This window comes from Tachypleus tridentatus, chromosome 1 (assembly GCF_004210375.1).
Source record: "Tachypleus tridentatus isolate NWPU-2018 chromosome 1, ASM421037v1, whole genome shotgun sequence".
Classification (NCBI taxonomy): Eukaryota; Metazoa; Arthropoda; class Merostomata; order Xiphosura; family Limulidae; genus Tachypleus; species Tachypleus tridentatus.
In genome coordinates this window covers 124,345,622-124,373,157 of record NC_134825.1, presented here as the reverse complement: position 1 = coordinate 124,373,157, position 27,536 = coordinate 124,345,622, and the positions used below count along the sequence as shown (strand labels likewise).

The 27,536-nt window shown below is 33.4% G+C and overlaps 1 protein-coding gene across 7 annotated transcripts in view; it reads right to left on the bottom strand.

Annotated features, from left to right (window-relative positions):
- The window catches only part of LOC143222641 (uncharacterized), a 72,628-nt gene that overhangs the window by 27,016 nt on the left and 18,076 nt on the right, over window positions 1-27,536 (bottom strand). For 4 of the 7 annotated variants that reach the window (XM_076449402.1, XM_076449421.1, XM_076449411.1 and 1 more), the window contains 3 exons: window positions 23,810-25,691; window positions 1,191-1,786; window positions 949-1,025 (listed from right to left, as the gene is read on the bottom strand). In XM_076449402.1, coding sequence (XP_076305517.1) covers window positions 949-1,025; window positions 1,191-1,786; window positions 23,810-25,595 — 2,459 coding nt within the window. In that variant the 5' untranslated portion in view covers window positions 25,596-25,691. Of the gene's footprint in view, window positions 1-948; window positions 1,026-1,190; window positions 1,787-4,673; window positions 4,852-23,809; window positions 25,692-25,999; window positions 26,133-27,536 lie in introns of those variants that run through there. The other 3 variants (XM_076449440.1, XM_076449456.1, XM_076449447.1) reach the window with 3 other exon arrangements.

Below are 27,536 nucleotides of genomic sequence, written 5' to 3'. Positions count from 1 at the left end.
CAAATTGTAATGCACCCATTACTAATAATTATACCATAATTATTTCAAAGCTTACTAACGTAAAAACTATAACAACAAAAGATAAAAGGATACCGATGTTATCAAGATGATTATGTTATATAATCACATCTGAGATAGAACTTTGATCTCATTGAACATACACCTTACTGCCTTATCGTGTAAACATACTCAAGTTACTTAGTTTTTTTTTAACTAAAATATGTCATTTGTAAGATTAAGTGAAATTAATATTTAGTTCTTTTAATCCTCGTTTCACTATGAATCGTTGAATGTAACCACAAACAGCATCACAGATCCTGGAATAATTTAAAAGGCCGTATCATAAATATGAGCTGGTAATCCAAAATAATTAAAGATTAGAAACAACAAATTGTGCTAACCATTAGTGTTTTATTGAACACAATAAACTTGTTAACGGTAAGCTATATTTTCTGACAAGTTTTCGTGGACAATAGCTTTGTGTAGAAAGTTGAGAGTAGGTTAGCAACACATTCAATATATTTTCATAAGCTATACAATCCTTGTGGAAATTTGACACTGCCAGCTTTATTTAAATATAGACGATCGCAAACTGCTTTACTGATAACAAGAAATGTGCTTAATTCTATTTGATTTCAATGTTTGCAATCTAACCTTAAATAACAGTACCACTGCTTCTTGAGTCTCATCATGGACTGACGAGAACCAGAATGGAATAGTATTTTGGGTTACAAAATAATCATAGCATAATGTAGCAAGTCACCATATTTGTATTTATACTGCCTTAGTATGTGTAAACTGCCAAGAAAGGTTTTTTCAAATAGCTTAACAATCCTTTATTGACTTTGATATGACAACAGATTAGAAAAGGAGCAGCAATAAGCATTTAAAACATCAGAAAGAAACAAATAAACTCTAAAAATAAACTGTAAATATAACTATACATACTTCGTTAAGACTTCATCCATATTAAGAGTTTTGGAGTTTGTAGGTTCCATTGGATTCATTGTCAGCTCCTGTTGAATCTAGAGAAGTGTGACATTTTAAATTATTATTTTAGAACATTTCATGTAATTTCTTCATTGTTACTGTCAACGATATAACCTAAATATAAATTGAACCTGCACCTTCTACGCTGAAATACGTATCATTTAACTTGCATAACTGTATTATAATTTTTTAAACTCTACCTTTAACACAGGACTTGGAGTGTGACGATATAATAAAGGAGGAGGAGAGATTATCGATTTTTCTTGCTTTTGATCATCAGATGGAACTGATTGGTCAGAAGGTTCATAAGGCAGTAGCTGATTGGCTGGTAGATTGCTACTTTTTTTTTCACAACCCGTTTGTGGAAGAACATCAGTTTCTTTATAAAAAGTTTGCCATTGTTCACTTGTGTTTTTTTCTTTATGATCACTCCCATTTTCAACTGTTTCCATAGATTTTTCGATATCCTTGAAGTTGCTTTTTGTATCATATGTTTTCATATATAAACTTCGACTTTGTGCTGCCCCAGATATGTTTTCGTCAAATTTGCTGTTGGAGATAACCTTTTTCTTGAGTACAGAGCTATTATCCATGGTTTTTACTGATTTTTCTGTTTTTGTTTCCTTTACTAGTTGAGAAGAACATGTTTGGGAACTGTTTTTTATTTTGTCTTCAAGCCAGTTAAATCTAGGTATTTCCCGAGCCAATCTTTTCAATGGGGCTTCGTCATCGTTCATTTGCCACCGTCGTTTTTTAGTTTTCATTGAAAGACTAGCTTGTTGGTCATGACTATGATCTGAAATTAGAAGACAGGGAAATAAATATTTATCATGAGTTAAAATAATGTCGTCATAAATTTATTTTCTTAATAGGTGTAAAAGTATATTACCTGTCGTTTTACAATAAAAGATCCAGTAGCTCTTTAACAGTTATGTAAATTTAGAAAAACCTCACATAAATTGGTGAATAGATAAGCTCGAAGTACGGTTGATGTTAGATCCATCCATATTTCACTTCATTAACACAAATTTTATACGTAATCGTTAGCAACTGATAACATAAACCTGAAGCAACTTGAGTTAACTCAATTTTCAAGTAGTATACACTGTTTTCTGTTTCATTAAAATGTCTTTTCTTTGCTCTCTCTCTCTCATTAAGTTATACATACTCGAAAATACATTTAATTATATATCAGTAACAGAAATTAAGAGAAAATATTGAGCTACGCAAAACGAACACCATGAATAATAAGGAATGAGCTTTCAACCAAAGGCCAAGTATATTAATAAACAGATTTGAAGTCAACATTTATATTTTTCATTTGTAAACCACCATGTCATTGGCCTAGCACCCATATTTATAAGACACGTGCAACTCTTCTACACTATACATACATAAAGAAAGATTATTGGAATTTATTGTATTTCAAGTGTGTAAAGTCAAAATTACTTATGTGAAATAAAATGTCCTTTTCGGTTTATTTTTATGCAAATCTACTACGTGTACTTTCCTATATATATATATATATATATATATATATATATATATACATATTCAAAATATTCATATTGAGAGTTAAAAGAAATGGGAAAATTCGTCTATTAACAGTCCTTGTTATCACCATTAAATTAAAATAGAAAATGTGTGTCATCCTAATTCCTAAAGGCGTTGTTGGTATTCCATCTATCAGATATGATCTAAACGCAGATGTCAAACTAGTTAGCAGCCATGGGAAATCAATTGGAGATTAGGAATTGAGAACTCGGGCCCACAACGTGTTAACTCCTATACCTTTCGCTGATTACAGCCAATCTTTAGACAAAGAACAGCGTTGTAGTGGGAGTAAACCACCCTATATTTTTAGTTTTAAGGCTCACAACCTCCAACCTTTTAATAATCATCACAAAATTATATTCAATAGTGGTAACTAGAACTAAAACCCTTAACTTAATAGTCGTATAATTGTTTAAGCTCCCACCCTCCTCTTTCCTTTAAAAATAAATTGTTCAAGTATAAACTGGGTTAGATGAGACAATCTAAATTATATGAAGTTGAATTTTGAAATCATTCCAGTGGCACAACAATACGTTTGCTGACTTACAACGCTAAAATCCGAATTTCGATATCTGTGGTGGGCAAAGCTCAAACAGCTCATTGTGTGTAATTACAAACATATAAACTTGGAATGACCTTAAGAAAAAGACAACCTCTTTGTGATTTCCCCGGAAATAAATTAACAAAAAATATTATTTAAATATATTATTATATTTATCATAAAAGTAGTTTTTTTAATTTGCCACTATTTATTAACACTATTTTTATATTGTTTGTTAATAATTGAAAAATTATCCATTAAGGAGTCAATATGTCTTTTTAATTGCGAAATAACATTTCGCTTTAATAGAATAAATGGAACTACACTATTGAGGACAGGCAAACCAATTATTGGAAAACTAAAATCACCTTTTTTTTTTTGTCAAAAACAGTAAACTGTATTACTTTTATTATTATTTCTTTCTATTGTAAGTTACTGTGGATATGTTTAATTTGAATCGAAATAGATCAGCAGAGTAAGGATTGATGTAACTATATAAGTTAGGGTTTATTACTTGCTCCAACAGTAAAGTATCAAAGAAATACACATAAAGTTAGCCATGTCTGTTGAAACATTAGCTTCCACTTGAATATTAACTATTTGTTTGAATAATTTTTATTAACAAATAATTTAACTGTTATGTATATAAAAATAAAGGTATATTTTTACTTTGATATTTAGTTAATTTAAATGTAGAATTAATTACTTCAATATTTATAACTTGATTAATTAAATAATTAAGAACCGTGATTAAATTTTTGAAATCTATTTGGATATACAATCGAGTAAAGTCATAAGTAGTAATCAAATTAACTGCTTTTAAATCATTCAAACTAGTTAAGCATTCCTGAATTGGAATATTATTTTCAATGATCAAAACTGGTGCTTTTTAAAATCGTTAAGTGTATTAGAATCGTTTAATAACAGTATATTTTTGAATAAACCACCAAGAATATTATTAAGTAGAATAGATACGGATTTGTTAAAGATGTTTAAATAGTATGTAATGAACCTAAATTGAACATCTGTTTTATGCAATTTTGGAATTGCATACAAAAATGCTAAATTAATACGAGTGAAATCTATATTTGTATTACATTTTTAATAGCTTCTTTTTAAATTAGTGTTCGCTATATTTTTAATTAATGTACTATGGTAAATAATTTACTTATATCAATCTCATTAACTAAAATTTGTGCATTTTTTTACATACGACTACGACTTGCTTTGTTAATACGACTAATGATACATTGTTCTTAGATTTTTTTATTTTATTTTTTTAAATAGCAAAAATAGTATCTATTTTATATCTAGATGAAATTAGTGTTTATAACCGTTTGTATAGAGCTAATAAAATAATTTCCATTCAATAAAAAAGCACGGTAGATAATTAGATTTTTTTCTAATTTTTATATTATAATCAACAATATTTGTTTCATTTTCAAGCATTTCAAGTTTTGTCTTACAAATCTAAATTAATTAACTATTTCTTTTAATTACGTTTAAGTCCTCATCTTTAATAACATCTAATTAGCTATAGCAGTATGCTTATAAAAATAATATGTAAAACCGTTATTGATACACTTACAAGGTAAATTATCCATTTCTTTGAGAGTAAGTTTTCGAGTGTGTGTACGTTTTCAGTAAAGCGACATCTAATTATCTGCGGTGTCCAGCGAGGGAAATCCATCCCCCGATTTAAGCGTTGTAAATGCGAAGACTCACTGTTGTCTCAGCGTGAGACTTATGATACGGAATATTGTTTTCTATAATTAGAAATGAGAAGTCCTAGTTCTTTATTGTACGTAAAACTAACTGTAAGTTTGTAATGATTTAATGGAAAAAAATTCTTATTCAACACGTTGGTGAATTAAGGGAAGTAGAGAAACAGTATTGAATACTTTATATTCTTTATTAGTTTCCGTGAATTTATCTCATTTTAGCAGAATTTTCGTAAATATTTATACTTAACTCGTTAATATCAATGTATTTAAATTCGAGATATATATATTTTGACAAATATTTCAGTTTTTTAACATTTAATTCAAATAACTGTTTCCTTATGAATTTCAAAATATTAACAGATTTATCAAATGAGAATCTACGTTGTTATAAAAGTACTCAAAATTATTTCATTTTTGTATTTTTATCTTTATCACTTTTATTATATTTACAAATGTTATAAATAACATTTTGAAATAAACATATAATACTAGCAATTTTTTCTGAAGACTATGCAGTTTTATCTTTAAAATCCCCGTTTAAACCTTAAGGAAAAGTTTTTTTAATAATAGTATATTTTGTGTCCGTTAATAAATAAATATTACATACTCTTTAAAATAGCAGCTTTATCATTAGCAACTGATTTGTGACTATAATATAAATCACTTTCACGAATCAGCCCCCAAATATAGTCAGTCTCCCATCATATTTTCGTTATACGCTCCTTGGTAGCGGCGCTCAAAGTCCAGTATATCTTGACGGAAGCGCTCGCCTTGCTCCTCTGAGTATGTTTCCATGTTCTCCTTGAATTTATCAAGATAAGCGTTAAGAATATGGACTTTCAGAGACATCCTGTACCCCTTTTGCCGTAGGTCTTCACCAGAGCCTTAACCAGTTCCATATAGTTTTCGGCCTTGTGATTGCCTCAAAAAAACCCAAACCACTGGAACAAAGCTGCCCAAGCTTTTTTCCCTTCCTACTGAGCTTCTTGGGGAATTTTGTGCACTCCAGGATCTTCTTTATTTGTAGTCCAACAAAAACATCAGCTCTGACCTTTGTCTCAGACAGTTTAGGAAAGAAGTCTCGAAGGTACTTGAAGGCTGCCAGACCCCTTATCAAGAGCTGTGACAAATTGTTTCATAATACCCAATTTTATGTGCAATGGTGGAAACAACAACTTCTGAAGGTTCACTAGTGGCTCACACTTGACATTGTGCCTCCCCACAGAGAACTCAATCTGTTGTAGCCAGTGCTTCCTGTTGTAGTGCGCTGCGGTGTTCCTCCTGTCCCAAGGACAAAGATAACAGGGAAACTTGATAAAGCCTCCTTGAAGACCCATAAGAAATGCCACCATTCTGAAGACTCCGATAACCTACCAGCCATACTCATCATATTTCAAATCTTCCAGCAAAGTCTTGACTTTGTTGTATTTCTCACTGAGGTGCACCGAATGAGCCAGGGGAAGAGACGGGTACTTATTCCCGTTATGAAGCAGCACAGCTTTGAGGCTTCAAGATGAGCTATCAATGAAGATACGCCACTTGTTCGGGTTACAGGCAATTCCAATTGCCTTGCACAGACCGGATACATTGTGGCAGAAGCGGAGCCCATCTTGAAGAGTGAAGAAGCTTGAAAAATGTCGGTTATGCTTCCTCTGGCTTGTGACTTGTACAATTTAATCTAACAAATCCCTTAAGCCTAGCTGTAAAATGCTCGGCATTCGACTTTGTTAGACCAATATCTCTGATCCAGTTATTGAGGTCTCTTTGGTTGTGGTAGTATGGGCTTCTCTCACCAGCTACACTTCTGAAATTGTAATCTGGATCTTCAACGTCTACCTCTTCTTCTGATGTGCTGCTCTCTTCTGAAGATGGCTGCTTTCTCTCTGGCGGAGTGGGTACATTGAACTCAGGGCAGTGTGGCACTTGGACGATGGATGGTGGGAGGTCCGGATAGCAGATGTATTCTTGCTAGCTCGACGTTTGGAAGGGTCCACCACGCAGAAGCAGCAACTGCTTGAGTGGTCAGTGGGTTCACGCCAAATTCTTGGAATAGCGAACTTCGTGGCTTTCTTTTTCCCTTCTGTACCATCATGCAAAAGAGCAAAATAAAATTGTTATTATGAAGAATAAATTTATTTCATTCGCAACTAATGTGTAAGAGGTTCATGCAAATTATTTTATATGTGATATTTTTTTCTATACTATTGGAAGTTTAAAAAAAATTAATTAAAAGATATTTAAATTTTTAAATATCTAAAGGTCTAAAATTTGTATAATATAAAATCTTGCTATTCAAGCAAGCAAAAATTGTCCGTCTTACCTTCTAGAGTTTTTTTTTTTTTTGCAGTGCTCGCAGGTAAAATGACGTGCCCAGGGTTTGTCTTGATCCCGGAAAGACATGCCGAAATATGCCTTGTAGACTTTACATATTTTAGCGGATGCTGTCACAGAGTACTTTTTCGCTCTTGTCTTGATAAATTGACCACATACATAGGAGAATGCTTCTGGAGAACGCTTGCAGTTTCTTGTTGCTATCTTTGATAAAATCAGATAGGTCTAGGTGTTCACTTAGGCAGCTAAAACTAAACTGAAGCGATGAGTGGTGAGTTGTGAGTGATATAAATATTACTATGAAAAGGTCTAGAAAATTCTAAAAGGTTCTTGAGGTTTCTTGTAAGTTCGACAAAATTATCTATCAGCTACTCAGTACTGAATCTACCTGAAATATTCTGGAAAATGGATAAATTTAAAAATTTCATTACTCAGGTCACAAAAACAATGTTTGAAGAGAAAAACAGGTCTCTTTTTACTTTAGGCACAAGCAATTGGGAAATAACACTTTCTGCCCAGTAACAAGAAAAAGTAAAAATTTTGTTATATTGTGTAATCTTTTTATATGGTGGTATATTCTGAGGTAAATACTGAAAATCCGTAACAGTCGAACTATTCAGACAACTTAGAGTATTTCATGTAACCTTTAAACAGATTAAAGTGATATATTTAGAATTCTGATAAGTAGCTAGTCAATTCATGTAACTTATAGTACTAGAACTATTTATTTATTCATACAATTTACGTGGGGGGACAAAAAGTGGTTTCCCTTGAAAATATTGTTAATTTGTTATATCTTGTATTAGATAATAGAAAAATATGTTAAACTATATGTTTTAAAACACACTCGATGAGATCTGTATAAATATGATCTTAAATCCTAATTTTAACACTAGATTTCTCATATACCTGAACGTTTGATTATTTTAGTTACATTTTATCATAAAAAGTGCTGTGTTCCTGGTGTAGTTTCTGAGATCTTCTCATTCAAGTTAGCCTAACAAAATGATCAAAGAAGTTTCGCTACAATGGTGGAGTCGTCCAAAGATATGTTAGTAATAAGAGAATTGATGTTATAGAATGGCCAGGTCAATCACCTGATATCAATCTAATTGAAAATTTGTTAGTTGAGTTCAACTGGTTAAAGAAAGATCGCAAGCTAAACACGGAAGATGAACTTTTAGATATATTCAAAGAAGGATGGCAGTCAATCACTCAGGAATATCCGCACAAACTCACTTATAGTATGCCACGTCGTTGTGAACTAGCACTGAAATTCAAGGAAATGCCGACTAAATATTATAATGTGTTATTTTGAGTTTCATTTTTTACGTTCGATTATTGCAGATAAACTTCTTTGATAATTTTATAGGCTAATTGGAACACGAAGGTCTAAGAAACTACAGCAGGTACAAAACACTTTTTCCGAGAATATGTAACTAAACTCATGAAAAGTTGAGGTATTTATGAAAACCAGTGTTAGAATTAGGATTCGTGATCATTTTGTACAGATCTTGTCGAGTGAGTTCGAAAACATAGTTTTACATATTTTTTTCTGTTATGAAATAAAAGATGAAACAAATTAGCAATACTTTCAAGGGGACTACTCTTTTGCGCACCTCCTATATATTTATATTATGTTGCATAGATTTACTGACCAATCACTTATCTTCGAGTCACATATGTGATTATTAAATAGAAGTCTCATGTGCATACCACTAACTTGTGGAGGTAATTGTATTATCTATGTGAGTGCTTTACTCTGTTATAGTTGTAGCATTAACTCATTATTATGTTCTAATTGATTAACTTCGTAGCACGAAAAGCACGACAACATAAATTTAAGCTTGTGTTAGTTATAAGATAAAATGCATCAGTTGAAAGGATCATTTTTACCAAGCTTTCTTTGGCAATGTTTATTTTCTAACTTTGATTTACGTTCATGTCAGAAGTAGACCAGTACAAAGCATTTATTTAAAGTTTATTAAAGCTAAAAAAGTTTGAAGTGAGTTATCCCTTTCTTTTTATTTTACTGGACAATATAACTGTAATAATGTTTCATGAAAAGTAAAAACAGTTAGGACTGTGTCTTAACAATGAAATCTTGAAATAAATAATTAATTTTTCGCTAACAACAGTCTAAACAGACAGTATGAGTCTTTGTGGGCACCATAAACATCGTACCAGCTTGTGATACAGATTACTTAGCGTCGTAAAGACAAGAGAATTAAACCTCGCACCAGTTATTACAAGTGAAGCTTTATTGCGTCAAAAATACAAAAACCACACATCACCTATATTTGAATGACTGAAACGTTAACGTTCTTTCACAACATGCATTCAGTTCTATCTTATGTAAACACATGTTGTACAGTGATGATAAAAATCATGGCTTTGGTATGTAGTTATTGATTTGTCGACATAGAAATGTCATAATAATTACATTATGTTACCATAGAAATGTGTGTTGCTTTAATAAACATTGGACAAAGCTCCCTGCTTTACTGTTCTTAAAACTTGTTTAATTTCCAGGCAAGTTTTATTTGCGTCATCACAGGAAAACGTTTTGAACATTAACTTGTGAACGTAAATGAGCGGCGAATTTTTCTATAAAAAAGTATATTTTCTGTAACTACTATAGTTTTCCCATTTCGTTTTTTTCTCCAAGAAATAATTCGTTACCAAGTATATTTAACGTTTTATGATGAGATGGTATATAACAATAAACGTTACTATCTTATATTGAACGCCCATAAGGAAACTAGTTGCATAATTTTCACATTTGTATTCATTGGTATACATTTTGCAGATCCATTTAAGCTTTCCTTTTACTGAAAGCGTTTCACGAGTTAACATAAGATATTGGTATATAAATTGATTTCTATAGGTACTGTGAAATTGTAACTTATATTTACTAAAACAACTTACGATAAATTGTGTAGCGATGTATAAATAGCATAAATAAGCTTAGTGAAGTATGCATAGCTGGAATGGTTCGGTAGATGCTCTGGCAAATTTCCTGATAAACGACATTCATATTTTAAATACATTCAAAAGACTAGCTGGTAGTGTTACCTGAACAAACACTTGTAGTGCAATTTCATATATTTGTGATGTATACGGCAGTTTTGGCTTTTAGCAAACTAAATTACACACGAGTAAAAAGAAATATAAAGTGTTTAAAAGAGGCACGCCGTTCATTCTAAATGTTAAACATGCTTTGAAGAAGAATTTGTTTTTTTCTTTATGAGAATATTTACGCTGACCTACCCGAGAGCTGTTTGCGCACATACGTCGCTAATTTTGAAATGACAAACTAGAAGGTGTGTGTTTTCTTATAGCAAAGTCACATTGGGCTATCTGCTAAGCCCACCGAGGGGAAGCGAACCCCTGATTTTAGCGTTATAAATCTGAAGTCATACCGCTGTATTAGCGGGAGGCCAAACTAGACGGACGGTAGTCAATTCATCTCTTGAGTTGCTCATCCCTGACCAAAGAGTGGGGTTTAGTCACCATGCTTACATATAAATCACGACCTCAATCAATCAGTCAGCGAACACAAAGTGATTAACACGTTTTTACTGTAAAAGCACGCGGCCATAAATCTGGAAGAAAATACGTTTCTTTTATAGTAAATCCACATCGCTCTCTTTACTGTGCCTACCGAGGGAAATCGAATCACGGATTTTAGCGTTACAGTTCCGTAGACTTACCGTTGTCCCACCGGGATAACCTGAAGAAAAGGAAGCAGAGACCAAACAGAACTCGTGCGTGTTTTCAGTCTGCCATATTCTTAACTATCTAAATTCTCCACTGTATAGGGAAAATCTAAATTTAACACTTGAACTTTTTAGATCCTACACCACATAACTAAACTCTAATACTTCAATTATGCAGGTACTTCGCAATATAGCAAACATCTAAGCTTGACTCTTCAATAATCTAATTATCCGTCGTATAGAAAAAAACTATACTCAACACTTCAACCATCTTGATTCCCCATCACATAAGGAAACTCTAAACTTAACACTTATAATTATCGTATGTTATGAATTTCCAGATTTTCATTTTGTTGTTTGAAATGGTTATTATGAAGGAGTTTTGCAGTGTTCTTAATATATTTCAATTAGATTTTCAAACACAAATATTGACACTCGCGATGGAATGGATTTCGAACCCACAGTCCTGCTTGCAAGATAAATTAATATATCAGACTTCAATTGCAAGTGTTTCAGTGTTTGTTAGAGTTTACAGCATTCTTAACTTCCTGTAAAAGCTTAAAACAGTTCTAATTACTTGATACCATATTAAATTTAGCTCACTTTCTATCCCTATAAGAAGTAAAACGATAAATTAACACAGTGTAAGAATAATCTCAGTTAATGAATGAACGTCAATCAGACCTACGACATTCTAGCTCGATAGTTGGTTAAAATATCGCTCTCAACAAGGAGGGGGGACGGTGATTGGAATTCCATTTGGTCTGAGAACTATAATGTCATTGTTGTTTGAAGTTATCCAGAAAGCTATACAATGGGCAATTTTTGCTCTGCCAATAACGGTTATCGAACCCAGCTTCTAGCACTACAAGTCCATAGACATACCATCGTGCCATTAGAAGCAGGAGAACTTCACTTTTAACAGGCTCTTCGGATACAATAAACAGGCAATACATTTATAAAACAAGCACATAAAAGTACTTAACTACTTCGAAACTACTGAAGACATATGCAAGCCTACATGTTGGAACGGTAGTAAAGAAGAAGGGGTGGAAAGAACTGATTAATTTGATGGTTAAGAGTGTGTGTTTTCTTATGGCAAAGCTCAACCCACCGAGGGGAATCAAACCCCTGATTTTAGCGTTGTAAATCCGGAGACATACCGCTGTACTAGCGGGGGTCACTAGTCAGATAAGACATTTGTACTTTTTGGCAGTAGTACCACTGAGAAACATAACAATTTAGTTGTTTATTGAAATTATTAGAAGTTTCAACTAAATTATACTTTTACAAAAATCTTGGTGTTAAGTCACTGTACATTATTGAAACATCTTATTAGTGAAATACACAAATATTACAATTATTTAAAGTATAAATAACCATATTTGTTTTTATTTTTCACAGCATCTATTACCTATGGTTCTAATAAGGTCTAAAGAGTGAAAGTAACAAATAAATATTGCAAGATATAAGCTTTTATTCATAAAATATTATTGAGTGGCTGTGTGTGTCTTTCTTAAAGGAAAGTCACATCGGTCTATTTGCTGTGTCCTCCAAGAGGAATCGAGCCCCTGATGTTAACGTTGCAAATCCGAAGACTTACCGTTGTCCCAGAGGGAAGAAATCTTATTGAAACATCAAGAGTATATCCATCACCCATACACCAATTACATACATCTGTATAAATATACGTAAATATGTGTATGTGTGAGTGTATCTGTTCCACTTTTCTTGATCAGTCAACACGAACCTCAACACAATGATACAGAAAGCCATGGGAAAGGTCATGGGGTAGGGTGAAAGTTAGATCCACCATTTAATTTCATATCTAATTTCAGAAAAACTACAAACGTTTTATATCCATCTCTCAGGATTAGAAAAAAAACACACTATGTAACCACTACTTATAGGATTCTTTAAAACAGTATATTTTTATTTTCAGGATTAGTACCTTTGGGTAATTTTAATGCACTTTTGATGTTAATTATGCTAAGAAAAAATTCCTATTTCTATCCTTTGCTTAAAACGAGTTTTTATTTCAACCATCCAATTGACATGTATTCCAACCAGTAAGTCTACAAAGTTTATATCTCATAACTTAAATAACCACTTTTGTTTTGATATCTTGTGATATTTTATCACCTGCGTACACTGTAGCTTATATCTTATCAAAACATTTTGAATGTCCATGAAAATACAGAAATCAGAATAAATAGATCAGCCATATAAAGATGTGATATCGAAACAAAGAGCAAACCCTGTGAAGATGTGATATAAAGGTGGGTAAATTAAACACAAAAATCTCGGTCGTACTTGGTCCCAAATATGAATTGCAACTGGAAAAAGAAACAAAATCAGTATAAAAAAAGGGACAAAGTTTCCCCCACTTCCATTTGTTTAAGTTTCTTCTCTAAAACAGATATGAATATACTGTTTTGAATATAAGAGTTGAGGTTATTTACAGTTGATAAAAAATACAATTGTAGAATTTCAGCGTTTATAACAGCTATGATGTAACAACAGCTTCTACCAAAGTTGTATCCTTGTATTTAAAATAATAAAAATGATAGTTTATTTTTGTAACATGGTTAGAGTGTTAGCGTCACCTATGTGAATGTATATGAAAAATTATACTAATTCTTAAACAACTACTTCTTCTGTCATTAATAAATAACCATTACTCATCTGAAATCTCTCTCAGCAACTGAGCCGCTTATCATATTATTTTCAAAATTTTCGCAGAGGCTGTGTTACTGCAAACTCTAATTTGTTCCCTCAGTTAGTACTTAAAATATATAAAAAAAAAAACAATGTAATTACTTAGAAATCAATAAAACTAGAAATCTGTTGCAACTTAAGAAGTTATATTGATTCTATCTTAAAGTCTACATGAAAATAATAAGTGATGTATTATTTATTCAGAGTGTCGTCAGGAGAAATAAATGATAGTAGTTACGCAAGGAAGCCAGCTATCCACTATTCGGAACTTGAATCTCACGAGCCTGAAACACAACTTTAACTGAGCGTTTGCGACGTGATATTTAAATTTTTTTTACTTGAAATTTAAACGATTCTAGAAATTAAAGAATTAGAATTCGTGAGATAAAAAAGTCATCTATGAACACGTCAAGCCTAAAACAGGATACTAAATAACCATTTTTTTCTAATATTACTGAAAATAAAACATTTTAAGAATACTTAGTGAACATGCATAAAGTTTGTTTGTTTGGAATTTTCGCGCAAAGCTACACAAAGACTATCTGTGTTAGTCATCCCTAATTTAGCAGTGTAATACCAGAGAAAATACATTTATTCATCTCCACCCACCGCCAACTCTTTTAGCAATGAATAGTGAGATTGGCAGTCACATTATAACACCCCCACGACTAAAAGAGCGACCACTTTTGATGTAATGGGGATTTGAACATGCAGATTAAGAGTTGAGTGGCCTAACCATCCACTTGGCTATGCCAGACCTAACACCCATTTCAAGTAAACCAGATTAAACACTTCAGGAAATGTTTAACTTTTACAAGTTTGAATTTGTTTATCCACTCTTATGAAATTGCGAATATAATTAAAAACAAAATTCGTGGTGATGATAAACCCGCTTGAAGTAAAAATGTATTCTCAAGAGAGCTGGTATGGGCATTAAAACTTTAAATAAAATAAAGTACAGATAACGTTTTGACCTTTTTAGGTCATCTTAGGTTAACCTTCAGTTAACCCTCCGAAATAGATATCTCATATGAATACATTTATTCATCTCCACCCACCGCCAACTCTTTTAGCAATGAATAGTGAGATTGGCAGTCACATTATAACACCCCCACGACTAAAAGAGCGACCACTTTTGATGTAATGGGGATTTGAACCTGCAGATTAAGAGTTGAGTGGTTAAAAGTGGTTTTCGTAGAGAATGAATCAAATAGTTATATTTTTAATAGAAAATACTGATTGCGATGATGATACAACTACACAATTACATGTTTGGATGGAGTAGCTTGATTTTGAAGACCATTAGTCATAGAAAGAAAAGGCTAGATCTACATGAGGTATGACTATAAGGTATATATAGAAAAAGTATATTTAAATCACAAGTGGTTCCAGTCAGCTATCACAGAAAGTTGAATCACCGTGTGAATTTAAGTTGAGTGTTGCAGGGTGAATCCCACGCAGATGATTAAGAAGGTACAGCCAAATATTTAAATGTGTTAGATAATTGTAGAGGAACATAAGCTGTTCAAAATATTAAAATAGATCAAGATTATGATAAATTCGGTCTTTCCTTTTGCTTGAACCAAATACAAAATATTAGGATTTATTCAGTGATGTCGAGAAAACCCACTTGTAGAGAAAAATATATATGTAACTGACCGGTCAGTTACCTCTTTCTTTCTTTGTGAACCTGACGATGACCGAAGAAGGTCGAAACGTTGTTCGCTCCTCTACGTAAAACATTTTCTCAACCCAAACGATCTATTTTTACATATATATTAGGTTTTATTGTTTGTTTCATTAATTTCGCACAAAGCTACACGAGAGCTGTCTGCGCTAGACGTTCCTAATACAACAATGAAAGAACAGAGGGAAGACAACTAGTCATCACTACCCACCGCCAACTGTTGGGCTATTCTTTTACCAACGAATAGTGGGATTGATTGTCACATTATAACACCCCACGGCTGAAAGAAGCAGCATGTTAAGTGTGAAGGGGATTCGAACCCGCTACCCTTATATTGCGATTCAAATGCCTTAATCACCAGGGCATGCCGGGCCTTTGGTTTTATGGTATTGAGTGTAAACTATCATTGTCTGCATACACAAAGAAACGAGTCCCTGATGTTCATAGAAACATGTTTAAAAGTGACCATGGTTGATAAGGCAGCTACTTTGACGAGTTTTTATAACGTTACTTCATTTCAATCTCTCGAAAGAACTGGTAAGACATCAGGGCGTCACACCCACCTTTTGGGCAAAGAGAGTGAACATTTATTCTGAAAGAGATGTGCATAAAATATTGAATGCAGAATATTTTACCTGAGATAGCAAGGAGATTTAGTAATAATAACTGTGTGAGACAATGTGAAGAAGATTTTGATAATAAGCTAAAGTAAATTTTTCTTTTTTAGCTCAATAAAGTTTGCAAAATAATGTGCAAAAGCCATTCAACTCTACGTTGTCTGTTGACGTTGCTCCGACGAGCAATTAGCTCAATACCAGATTTCATCGTGCTGACTGGTTTACGAAGTGAAAAGTCTTAACTGAACATTATCAGTTGTTCATAAAATGCCTTTTATAATATACGACCTTAGAAATGGTGGATCATTAGACTTTTTGTAATTTTTTAAAAATAATTTATTATTAACTAAGATACAATTTATTATTTCAATATAATTAAATAATTATATGTGCAATGTGTTAGATCCTGCATCCCCAGTGGCACAGCAATATGTCTGAGGACTCCCACCTCCAGAAATCGAGTTTCGATACCCCTAGTGGGTGGAGCGCACAAATAGCCAATTGTGAACTTCTGTGTATAAAATTCAAATAAACAAAAAAATTAGATTATTTCTAATTATGTAAAAACTAACAATATGATAAAAGTTGACCTTCGTTGAATTACAGTAATGACGTCTGTCACATTTTATATGGCATTGACTTTCTATGATCCCATAGTAAATATTTATTTTGTCTAAAATTACTATAATTTTATTTTGAATAACTATTAAGCACCAATGCTTTTCAAAGTATAATTACTTAAAATAAAATAAAAACTAACTATTTCAAGTTAGAATTTAACGTCATTATTCTTAAATTAGAATATTTTGTAAAGGTTGCTCTTATTATCTATTGAAAACTGTTGTCAGGTTATTCACTATATAGATTTACGTTTATAAGTAATTAATACGATGTTTATATACCTTGTGGTGTTTCTTATTGCATGAGAAGTAATAAAATATATCTTGATCAAGCTGGAGTATGAATCACTCAAACTTTTCTCTTTCTTGCTATAACTGCTTTGTAGTAATATGACGCAGTTAGAAATAAACAAATTCAGTATTCCGAAAAGTGTTTCATTTCAAAACCTAAGTTTAAAGGTGGTCCAGTTCAGTCTACACTTTGATCAATGTGTGTTATTAAGTTACAATAGTTTCGAAGAATTCCACTCCTCATCATCCCTAATCAAGGCTTATCCAATATTACGTAACAGGGCCCCCAGTAGCACAGCGGTGTGTCTACGAACTTACAACGATCAAAACTGGAGTTCAATACCTGTGGTGGGTAGAACACAGATTGTGTTGCTTTGTGCTCAATTTCAAACAAACAAATATTAAATAACAGATCTTTTTAGAAGCCCATCAAATGTTTAATAATCAGAAGATGTTTAGTGCAAACCAACAACTTTGGGTAGGATGAGACCAATTAGGTAACTTCAGATTTACTAAGAAAAGAACTTAATTCTTTATGTGTGTGTGTTAGGGGGTATTTTGAAGTTTGTTTATCCCAGGTATGTCTGCATGGATTATCTATATAAGAAGTTTGCACTTTCTTAACTTTTTGGCTCAGAATTAGTATAAACTGATTTAGCTAACTCTTTATTTTCTATTCTTTCATCATTACCCCTCGATACGGATTCCTGTATATGGTGAAAAGACCTCCAAGAGAAAGGTTCTGCCTGTACTTATGAAATTTTAATTGCAATTTTGATGACATTAAGGCTTTGATTGAGTTTTACCATCCTGTATGTCTCTCTTATAGGAGCTGTTCCTGAAATCTGCCAATGCTGTCATCTTTTATTATAAAGGAAAGACAGATTGTGTGATAGACAGTTAATTAAATGGGGATGTGGTGCTCTTGGTTGAACAGCATGCATCTAGTCTGAATGCGCCACCTAATACGTACTGGAAGTTGTTGTTATTCGTGCCTTAATTGGTAATATCATCACAATTGTTCCCTCTACCTGTAACTGGCAGAAGGTTATGATCAAGCACACACTTATGGTCTAATTGAGCTGGTGACTTTTCTCTTCTTCTTCGTGAAATGTTTTAAAGGATATAGCCCAATCTGGGGTGGTGCTGATATTAATAGGAAGAGTAGTTCATGGATTGTATGCTTTAAAATCCCAACCATCCTTTCTTCTATTCAGGATCATATAGATATTTTTACACCCCAAATCAGTCTTTAACTGCCAATGATATATCTATTTATTTTCCATCATTTCTTTCTTGTTCTTCATGAGGAGTAAGCATTATTCCGAGAGCACTGTCCTATTATTTTAAGGGAGTTTGGCATAGCACATGAGTCATATGACTATGTAGAACCTAGAGCAGGATGACTGACTTTCCTTCACTAGTCTGTTGGAATTTCATCCTACTGTCGACAACTTCCCTAATATTAATCATTGTGCAAAGGCAGAAATTGATTGTATTGTCCAAACGACTGTTTGTATAACCCCTAAATATTTGACACATTTGCTATGGCATACTCATCAACGGTAGATCCCTGACTGCCAATGGGCAAGAAAGGCTCGGAAATTGGCTTAAGATAATTGTAGCAATTGTAGAGAGGCTAATGTCTATCTTACGGAGGTCAGATGTCAAAGCCAAAAGAAATATTAAATTAAGTTCACTTTCAATATTTTTCGATCACAAATTGCAAGGTCGTTTTGGACTAGATTCGAAAATCTAATGAGAATTTATTCTCTCTTCCTCTTTTGAACTTGGATTTCCATGGTGAGGAGTTGCTGATTTACAAAATATTGCCCACTCTCATGTGGAATATTTTACACACATTCCAGCACTTTCACTTTTTCCTTCCCCTACTTTTCTGGCCATTAAGTTATGGGATAAAAATCATGAATACCTATGAAATAGTAGTCTTCATTAATTTAAATGATAATTTACATTGGCGGAACTTAAGGTTATGCTATATCAATCTAACAGTACATCAGTTGGAGTTGATGATATTCACCAGGATATGCGATGCTATTTTCCTGTTGCCTCTCTTGTTTTGTGTTTTTGTTATTGCTTCAAACCAATTTGGAAACGGGAGAATTTTCCACATGCGTGGTATAGGGATATATTTTCATCCCTTTTTCAGAAATCGAGGAGGATCCCAATATTTCTTCTAATTATGGACCAACTGCTTTAACTAATTGTCACTACAGAATTATAGAGAGGAGTGTTAATTATTATCTTGTTTGGTTCGTGGAGTTAATCTCCTCTATTCCTACAAATGTGTCTTCCACAGGGAGTGCTTTATATTCGACTTGAAACATCGATCCTAAAAGCCTTCCTCAAGAGGGAGCATCCTTTTTCGATTTTTTTACCTTCAGTTGGTGTGTGACACTACACTAAGGTTTCGCATTTTATAAGTTAGATGATCATTCACTCATTTTTATTTATAAGTTTTTAAATGACAAGTAACTTCATGTCTGTGTGGGCTCAGTATTGCCACGATTCTTCACGCACGTGGAGTCACTTAGGTCTGTGTCTTGAGTGTCACATTTTTTCAGTATTAAGATAAATATTATTACAGAACACTTTTTCTAGCGTTACAAACAGTGTCTATATCGGTGACTTTCAGATTTCCTGTTCGTCGCTGTATATGAAATTCATCGAGTGGCAACAACAGTCTGCCCTTACCTGTTTCTTAGAGTGGACCATAGCAAAATGTTTTATGTTCTTGTTATTTATATTTATTTTTACCATTACCAGGGAATGCACCTTGATCCAAAGCCTGCCTAGGTAGCGTCATTATCCATGAGGTGGCTGAAACGAATTTCTTATGGTTTTTCTTTGACTGTAAACTTACATTTATTTCAGACATTAAGCAGCTTCATGTCATGTGTACAAATTAATGACCATCCTCCATGTCTCCGCTTCCGTTTATTAGGGTGAGAATAAACGTTCATTGTTAAATGTCTATCGTGATTTTATTTGCCGTAACTGGACTATGAATTCAAGATTTATGTTTCAGTCAGAAACTCTGCTTTGAAGATCTTGGGACCTGTTTATTATCAGAAGTCCTGATTTTGCACGAGGATTTTTCACACTTTTCTGGTCTAGCATTTGCACATTAAGTCCTTTGAGCTATCACTTTGGTTGTGCTTTTTGCAAACAGGCGGTCTGCTATTCCTACATTTGGCCTTTGTATTCAGTCACAGTTAACCAAATTAGGTCTGATATTGGATAATACTGCTGAAGGCAATGGTGAACCTACACACCATGACTTGTTACCATCCTCACTTGTGACCTATCTACGAGGTATCTAAAGAGGTCCGATAACACTCATGATTGGAAGTAATGACTTCTCTTTAATTACCACCTAGACAACCAATTTTTCGCTTACATTTTTATGGACAGCTCGAAGTCAGACGACAGCTGGCCTCTGCCATAGTTTGCCGTACCTCTGCCGCTGCTCTCTGGATCCTCTCCACAGATATTATGTACATTGTAGAGTTATATGCCCTTTCACTTGTCTTGGATTATGTTGAAGTTAACATAACTTCATACAATAACAGCACAATCTTTACTCACTCACTTAGCCCTTGAATTGCTCAACATAATTTTTCATTTGATTCTCTTGAACATACAGAAGAACCTGCCAACTTCTGTTTATCGTACATCTCCGTTCATTTTGTTTTTCGATTTTTGGCCATGTTGGTATTTTTGCGGAAGATATGGTTACCACCAATTTCACAACCCTGCCAATCCCTTATGCGGAATTCAGGTCTATCGTCAAGGCGAAGCTTCACGCCAGTTGGCAGTTGATTTGGGGCGAACAACATCACAACAAACTTCTTCTGTTCATCCTTTTCTTGTTTGGCCGTCTAGTTGACATCAGAATCTGATAGAGCTATTTTGTGTCTTGGCTCCGTATTGACCATAGTTTCTTTTCTCATCTTTTACATGGGTCTAGCTAACCAATGTGTGTCCTTTCTAAAGCTCAGGACATAATTGTCCACATTTTATTTTCGCACTGTTGTTACGATTATCAAAATCAGGTATCATTTTCATCATATTCTGTCTCGAGGTTTGTTTTTTACTTTTTGACGTTCAAGAGTGTCACTGGCGACGATCCAGATTAGACGTATTTTTATCTTTTTTGCAGACTAGTGGCCTTTTTAATTCTAGTTAATTTTCAATATTGTTTCAAAACTAGAACATTTAGGATAAAAACACAATAACTAAATAAGAAGTATGAGAAAATATAGAAAAATAAAATAGTAGGATATTCTTTTATTTTTCTACATTTTTGCATATTTTTTATTTAGTTATTTTTTTTCCACATTGATAGACTGTTTGGTGTTGTTATTCCTGGTGCTTTGCGCCATAAAATCTTCAATAACTAACCATTCAAGTTCATCACTGTATCTCATAAAAATCAACAAGCTACCAAACTTTAGGACTAATTTTCTGTTAGTCTTTTGGAGCATAGAATGCCACTGTTCAAATAATAACATTTATCTTTTTTGTTATTATTTCAGCTTTCACAACATGAATAGTATATTTACTAAACATTGCTATACATAATAACTTCTAATGTTTATTGCATCAGGCGATACGAGTACTAGTGAACTACTTGGCTTTAGGTACGTAGGTTGTGAAATACAACTTATGTTAATGCGCCAAAACATGGGGTATGAAAATTATTGACAGAAAAAAAATACAAAGCTTGAAGCTCATTAAAAGGACAAGACAATTTAATATTGATCAAATTGGTGTTGTAACTACCTTTGTGACAAACATAGTGAACGTCTGAACCTCAAACACTTTTTATCATTTATGAAGGGAAAACGACTGTAACGACAAAAAGTATAAATCTTTAAGGTATATACTGACTAGAAACAAACAAAAATATTAAACAGGAATGTCTTCTGTGACGCCAAAATCTGAACAAGGTAAAAAAAAACCTAGTTTTCTGATAACAGCAAGCATCGAATCAGCGATAAGTTTGAGAGCTAATAACTAAAAATCCGGTTTTGAGAACCGTGTGGACAGAGGACGGATGGTCTCTTTCTGTAGTTTTGTATTTAACAGTAAATAATATATTCTTTTCCATAAAAAGTTTTACAATATTAAGCTGTTTTAACAAAATTTTACAAGCTTTTAGTATAGCTGAATCCATGCAAGAATCTGATATTAACAGACGATTCAGTAATTAACTAATGAGTTAATTTTCCGTGTTAGGGTTCTGGTACTAAATGTAGAAAACTGTAGCAACGTCACATTGGTATGATACAAATTGTATGCTAGAAATTCAATAACATGTGTCTGACTATAAAAAGACAATTTTGTTGTACTTCTTTGCTGAGTAAAGTGAATCACACCTGAACTTCTTAAACGTAAAACAAATGATAAACTAATAATGTTTGTTATAAAACATCTTTCATAAGATTAAAGGTGTTCTATAAATGAGAGGTAGTTTCATGTTTTAACTTCACGTGATTACTGTTTTAACTTAAGAATAACCCGAGATTTTCAAATTCGTTTTTTCTTAAAATATTCACCATATTGTATGATTTCACGTATTTATTCAATAAATTACGAAGAAATTGTTTGTTTGTAATTAAGCACGAAGCTACACAATGGGCTGAAATTATAAATATGTTACAAATTATTACCCCTTATCTAACTTATTGATATTAATTTGAAATTTGTTCGAAAGATGACCACATACACTTACTTTTTCAGTGGTGTGATTGTTTGTTTTTGAATTTCGCACAAAGCTACTCGAGGGCTATCTGTGCTAGCCGTCCCTAATTGAACTGTGTAAGACTAGAGGGAAGGCAGCTAGTCATCACCACCCACCGCCAACTCTTGGGCTACTCTTTTACCAACGAATAGTGGGATTGACCGTCACATTATAACACCCCCACGACTGAAAGGGCGAGCATGTTTGGTGCGACCGGGATTCGAACCCGCGACCCTCAGATTACGAGTCGAATGCCTTAACTCACCTGGCCATGCCGGGCCTCCAAAATTATAGAAAAACTAAAACTCAATATTGTAACCTACACAACTTATTTGAATCAAAACTATGATGTGACTTACATTATTTGTTGTTCGTGGAACAAGAGATCCCATTATTGATCCCACTTGTTATCGGATAATGTTTAAGCTTTTAACTTGGTTTTGGAAGTCATCCAGAAATTTGTCACATAAATCAATTATTAGCTAAGAACACAATACAAGGAGTGGTCTTCGACAGCATAACTGTAGTGTCCCAGAAAAACTATGAATTAAGTTGTAATCACGTGAACTTAATCAAATTTGTATACAAGAAGAAAAACGTTCACACGTTCAAAGTCATCCCTCCTATATTTATGAAATGAAACTCTTCGACAAAGAAAGCTATAGTGATAAAGCTGGGTACATCATCTCCTATAACCTTTAATAACACAATAAACAACAATTTGTAGTTGAAGAAGGCTCACAAGCTTAAATTTCGCAATATTTAACAGTTGTTATTAGAAAAACAGGTCAAAGAAACTGGAATCGCAGCGCCTAATTTGATGCATCTGTAACGGTATTTTTAATTCTTAAACGTGACCTAAAAACTCAGCATCTTCGTATAGTGCACTATCTATGGAACGTTTGTCAAGACTGACTTCGCCATATTATTTTATAAACTGGTACTGCTGCAACTACAGTTTTGACAATAACGCTAATAATCATGGCAGACCTTCTCAGTACGATCAAAGATGGTGTGGTACGAAAGACAACAGATTTTTTTTAAAATGTTTCTATAGAATGCATTAGTCATCACTATACGGTTAGCTAAAAAAAAAAGCCAATTTCTTCTGACTTTTACGTTTAATATGCTTATGCAAATAATACCATGTTTTGATTTAGCCTCCAAAGTAACTGCGACAGACTACCTGTCTACAAGTAAACCTTGTTTGTTTAAAAAAAATTAATGTACATTTTAATGTATTGTCGTACCTGGAGATAAGCCTTGAGAAGCTACTTTATTTCCTCTTTTGCGGTGTTTTCTTTCTCTTCGTAAACCTTGAGAAGATCTCTTCTGAAGGAAATGAGTCTCAACAGAAAAACTCTTGTCATTCTGTGTTATACTAGAAAGATCCAGTGATGTTGACTGAGGCTTAGCTTCTTTTGGGCTATGTGTCAATTTTATACTTTCAATAGATTCCTCATCGCTTGCCAGAGTTTTCTTGCGTGAGCATGTTGCTGTCAAAGAAAAATTTATTTCTTTTTCTAACTTTTGAAACACTGCTCTCATACGAGATGCTTTTGATGTATATTTTCTTTCTGACTTCAGGCTACTGGATGATAGTTTGGTATCTTTAAGATTTCCTTTACCTCCTATTTTTCTTTCATACGTTTCATCAGTATGTACTTCATCATTTGTATCGAACAATACAATTTTAATGGGTTTAACCTCTTCATGCACATTATTCTCGTGTGTGGCAAGTGAATCTAAAACAGTATTTGTTCTTTTCTGAGTAATCTTATCTCCACTATCAAATCTTTGTCCGCTCGAAATACCTAATTCTGAGCGCTTTCTATACTTGGAACACACTGCTGTTTTTTTTCTTATTTCTTTCATAAAAGGCGTCAGATTTCTCGATTTATTTCTACGACTCTTTTTGTGCGCTTTGTCCATGTTGTCAAGTAAACAGTCTAATAAAAAATCGTCAGAATAATTCACTACTCGGTGACATTTTCGTCTGCTTCTCAAGTGTTTTCTACTGTTGAGTTTTGGTAATAGGCATTTATCAAAGTTATTTGAATGGTTATCTTTTGCCACAGACCTTTCATATATTGGACCTCTGAACCGAAATTCCGAGTCTGACACTTTGTCCACTGAACAACTGACCCCTGACACTGGAATGTTTTCAGTAGGTAGAGAACATTCTGATAGCATCGTACTAGTTGTTACACTGGAGGTTTTCTTAGAAGGTGAACTCTGGGAAACTTTACTTGCTGTGTGGTTATTACTTTCAATTGCTTCTAACAATGAGAAGAAAGGCTCAACAACGTTACTGTCTACAATATTTGAATTGAAATAACTTGCGTTGTCTGACTGATTGCCTTTTATAGGTTTGTTGTCATAGAAATTATCTTTAGCATTCCATCGCGCCTCTGAAATGACTAATGGTAATGCTTGGTCTTCGTTCTCATCCACTGATGAAGTTGGTGAACAAACTGGAACAATGTCATTTGTATCGGATCTGTCCAATGCACTTTCTGACATCATTTCTACTTCAATTTTTTGAGGTAAAAACATATTAGAATCTTTTGCTACATTTTCAGAAAAGTGCATCTTGTCTGGAGATGAAAATTGAAAGTTTTCTGCAGTTTTTGTGCTGTTGTTATTATTTATTTCCACAGAATTCATGCAGATTTTATCGAAAAATAACTGTCCAAATTTTTCACTATCCAAACGCGTTAATAAAACAATTGGGTGTCGCTGAAGGCACTCGGTTACTTTAACAGCTTCATCTTGTGTCTCCAGAATTTCGCTGTTAGTCCTAAAGACTGTTTTTGTGATGACATAGTCTTGCTTGAGACAGTTTGTTATCAAATTGTCACCTGCGTATTTTTCTTTATTGATTTGAAATTTGCCATTTTGATACTCCAATATTTTGTTGAATTCTAATTTAGAAATTGAGTCATTAAGAACACAAATGGGCCCATCCTTCACAGAAGAAATTCTAAAGTTCTCTTGTGCATTTAGGTAAGACCTGTCGATGAAATCTTGTTTCATTCCGTATGCTGGTTTTGTTTATTTTTCTTCTCGTGAGTGCTGCAGTTCTAGAAACACATGACCTCCTCTTACGTCACATTCACAGACGTTTTAGTCCTAAGAAAAAATAAAAATATATATTTAAAAAAAGAAAAAACAATTTAAATAAATGTGGAAATAATTGATGTAATTAAGCTATATTTCTAATACGCTTCATTTAAAACTGTACTGAAGGCAGTGTGTATCGATAAGATTAAATTTTAAGTTTTAAATCTTCATATAAAAAAGTGAGTGAACTGTAACTTCAAATCTTACCGTTAAGTTTGTTTATTGAATTTCGAGCAAAGCGACCTGAAAGCCGCCTGCTGTAGTCGACCCTAATTTAAAAGTAATAGATTAGAGGGAAAGCAGCTACTCAATACTACCTTCGTTTCTTAGTCTGGTCTTTACCAACGAAATTAGGTCTGCTTGTCACATTATAAACATGAGGCTGAGAGATCGAGCATGTTAGGTAACGGAATTTGAAGCCGTGGCCAGCAGGTTGTAATTCGAGTGCCCTAGCCACCAGGTCATAATGGGCTCGTAATTGTTATCTGTATGAAATATCGGTAGGGGTAAGAAAAGATGATTTCATTATTTTTCAAAACCTTAAAGATTTATAGTTGTTAATAATTCTTAAGAAGTTTATATTATTTTACAATGACGTGTAAGTGCCTCGCTGTCAAATCGCCATTTTAAATTCATAAAGCGCTAATGGAAATCATTTTAACATTTGTGTTATAAGTATTTTTTAAAAGTAAAGCACCACTTTAACTATCGTACTAATGTAGTTTAGTTTTTTGCTCTACATCACTAGAAATATGGACCAGTTTGCACATCGGACATTTACTTAAGTTACAATATAAAGAAATTTATTTTAGTCAAAATATTTTATATTTATTCATACATTTTAGAGGTCCGTCCTATAGATCTTGCACCATGAGAAGAAACTGTTTACTAAATAATTAAAACCTATGGTTGTAATAAATGTTTTGGCACGTACCTAAAACGCTTAGGAGCGATAAATTTCGATTACTCAACGGCCAAGAAATTAACCAACGTGACTCCTCACGAAGATTTCTTGGATATTCACAAAATACTCATAATTTTAAAAAATGCAATTGAGGAAGTGTTTGTATACTTCTGTTCAGACCTCTTCGTTTTCATCGTGTAATAATTCTAAGCTTTGCTTCCACAGCAAAAAGTACAATGGCCAATATATTATACGTATTTGTTACTTGAAGATGGCGCATTGTATGTTTATGTGTTGTTGGTTTTACTTGGCGTTTTGTTACGTTGTACATGTGTAACAGATAGTACTTTCGCAGCTAGACTCGGCATGGCCAAGTGTGTTAAGGTGTGCGACTCGTGATCTGAGGGTCGCGAGTTCGCATCCCCGTTGCGCCAAACATGCTCGCCCTTTCAGCCGTGGGGGCGTTATAATGTGACGGTCAATCCCACTATTCATTGGTAAAAGAGTAGCCCAAGAGTTGGCGGTAAGTGGTGATGACTAGCTGCCTTCCCTCTAGTCTTACACTACTAAATTAGGGACGGCTAGCACAGATAGCCCTCGAGTAGCTTTGTGCGAAATTCAAAAACAAACAAACAAACTTTCGCAGCTGGTGTTACCTCTCTGTACTAAAGTGCTGAAAATATAATTCATATGATATTTTGGACTAAGCAATAACTTGTTCTAATGCATCTACAGGACCTAAGTAGCTTTTAAAAAATAAACACCATGTTTATATAATATATTTTTATTATTGAGAAAAAATATAATAATGTGAGTTGTACTTACAAACTTATATCAAACGCAGACAGCTGCATATACACATCATTAACAGCGTATGATCGCTAGGCCGAGCGTTAAAATTAGGGCATTGTATTGAAATCACAACTTCAAAAATAGCGCGTAGCGTATGT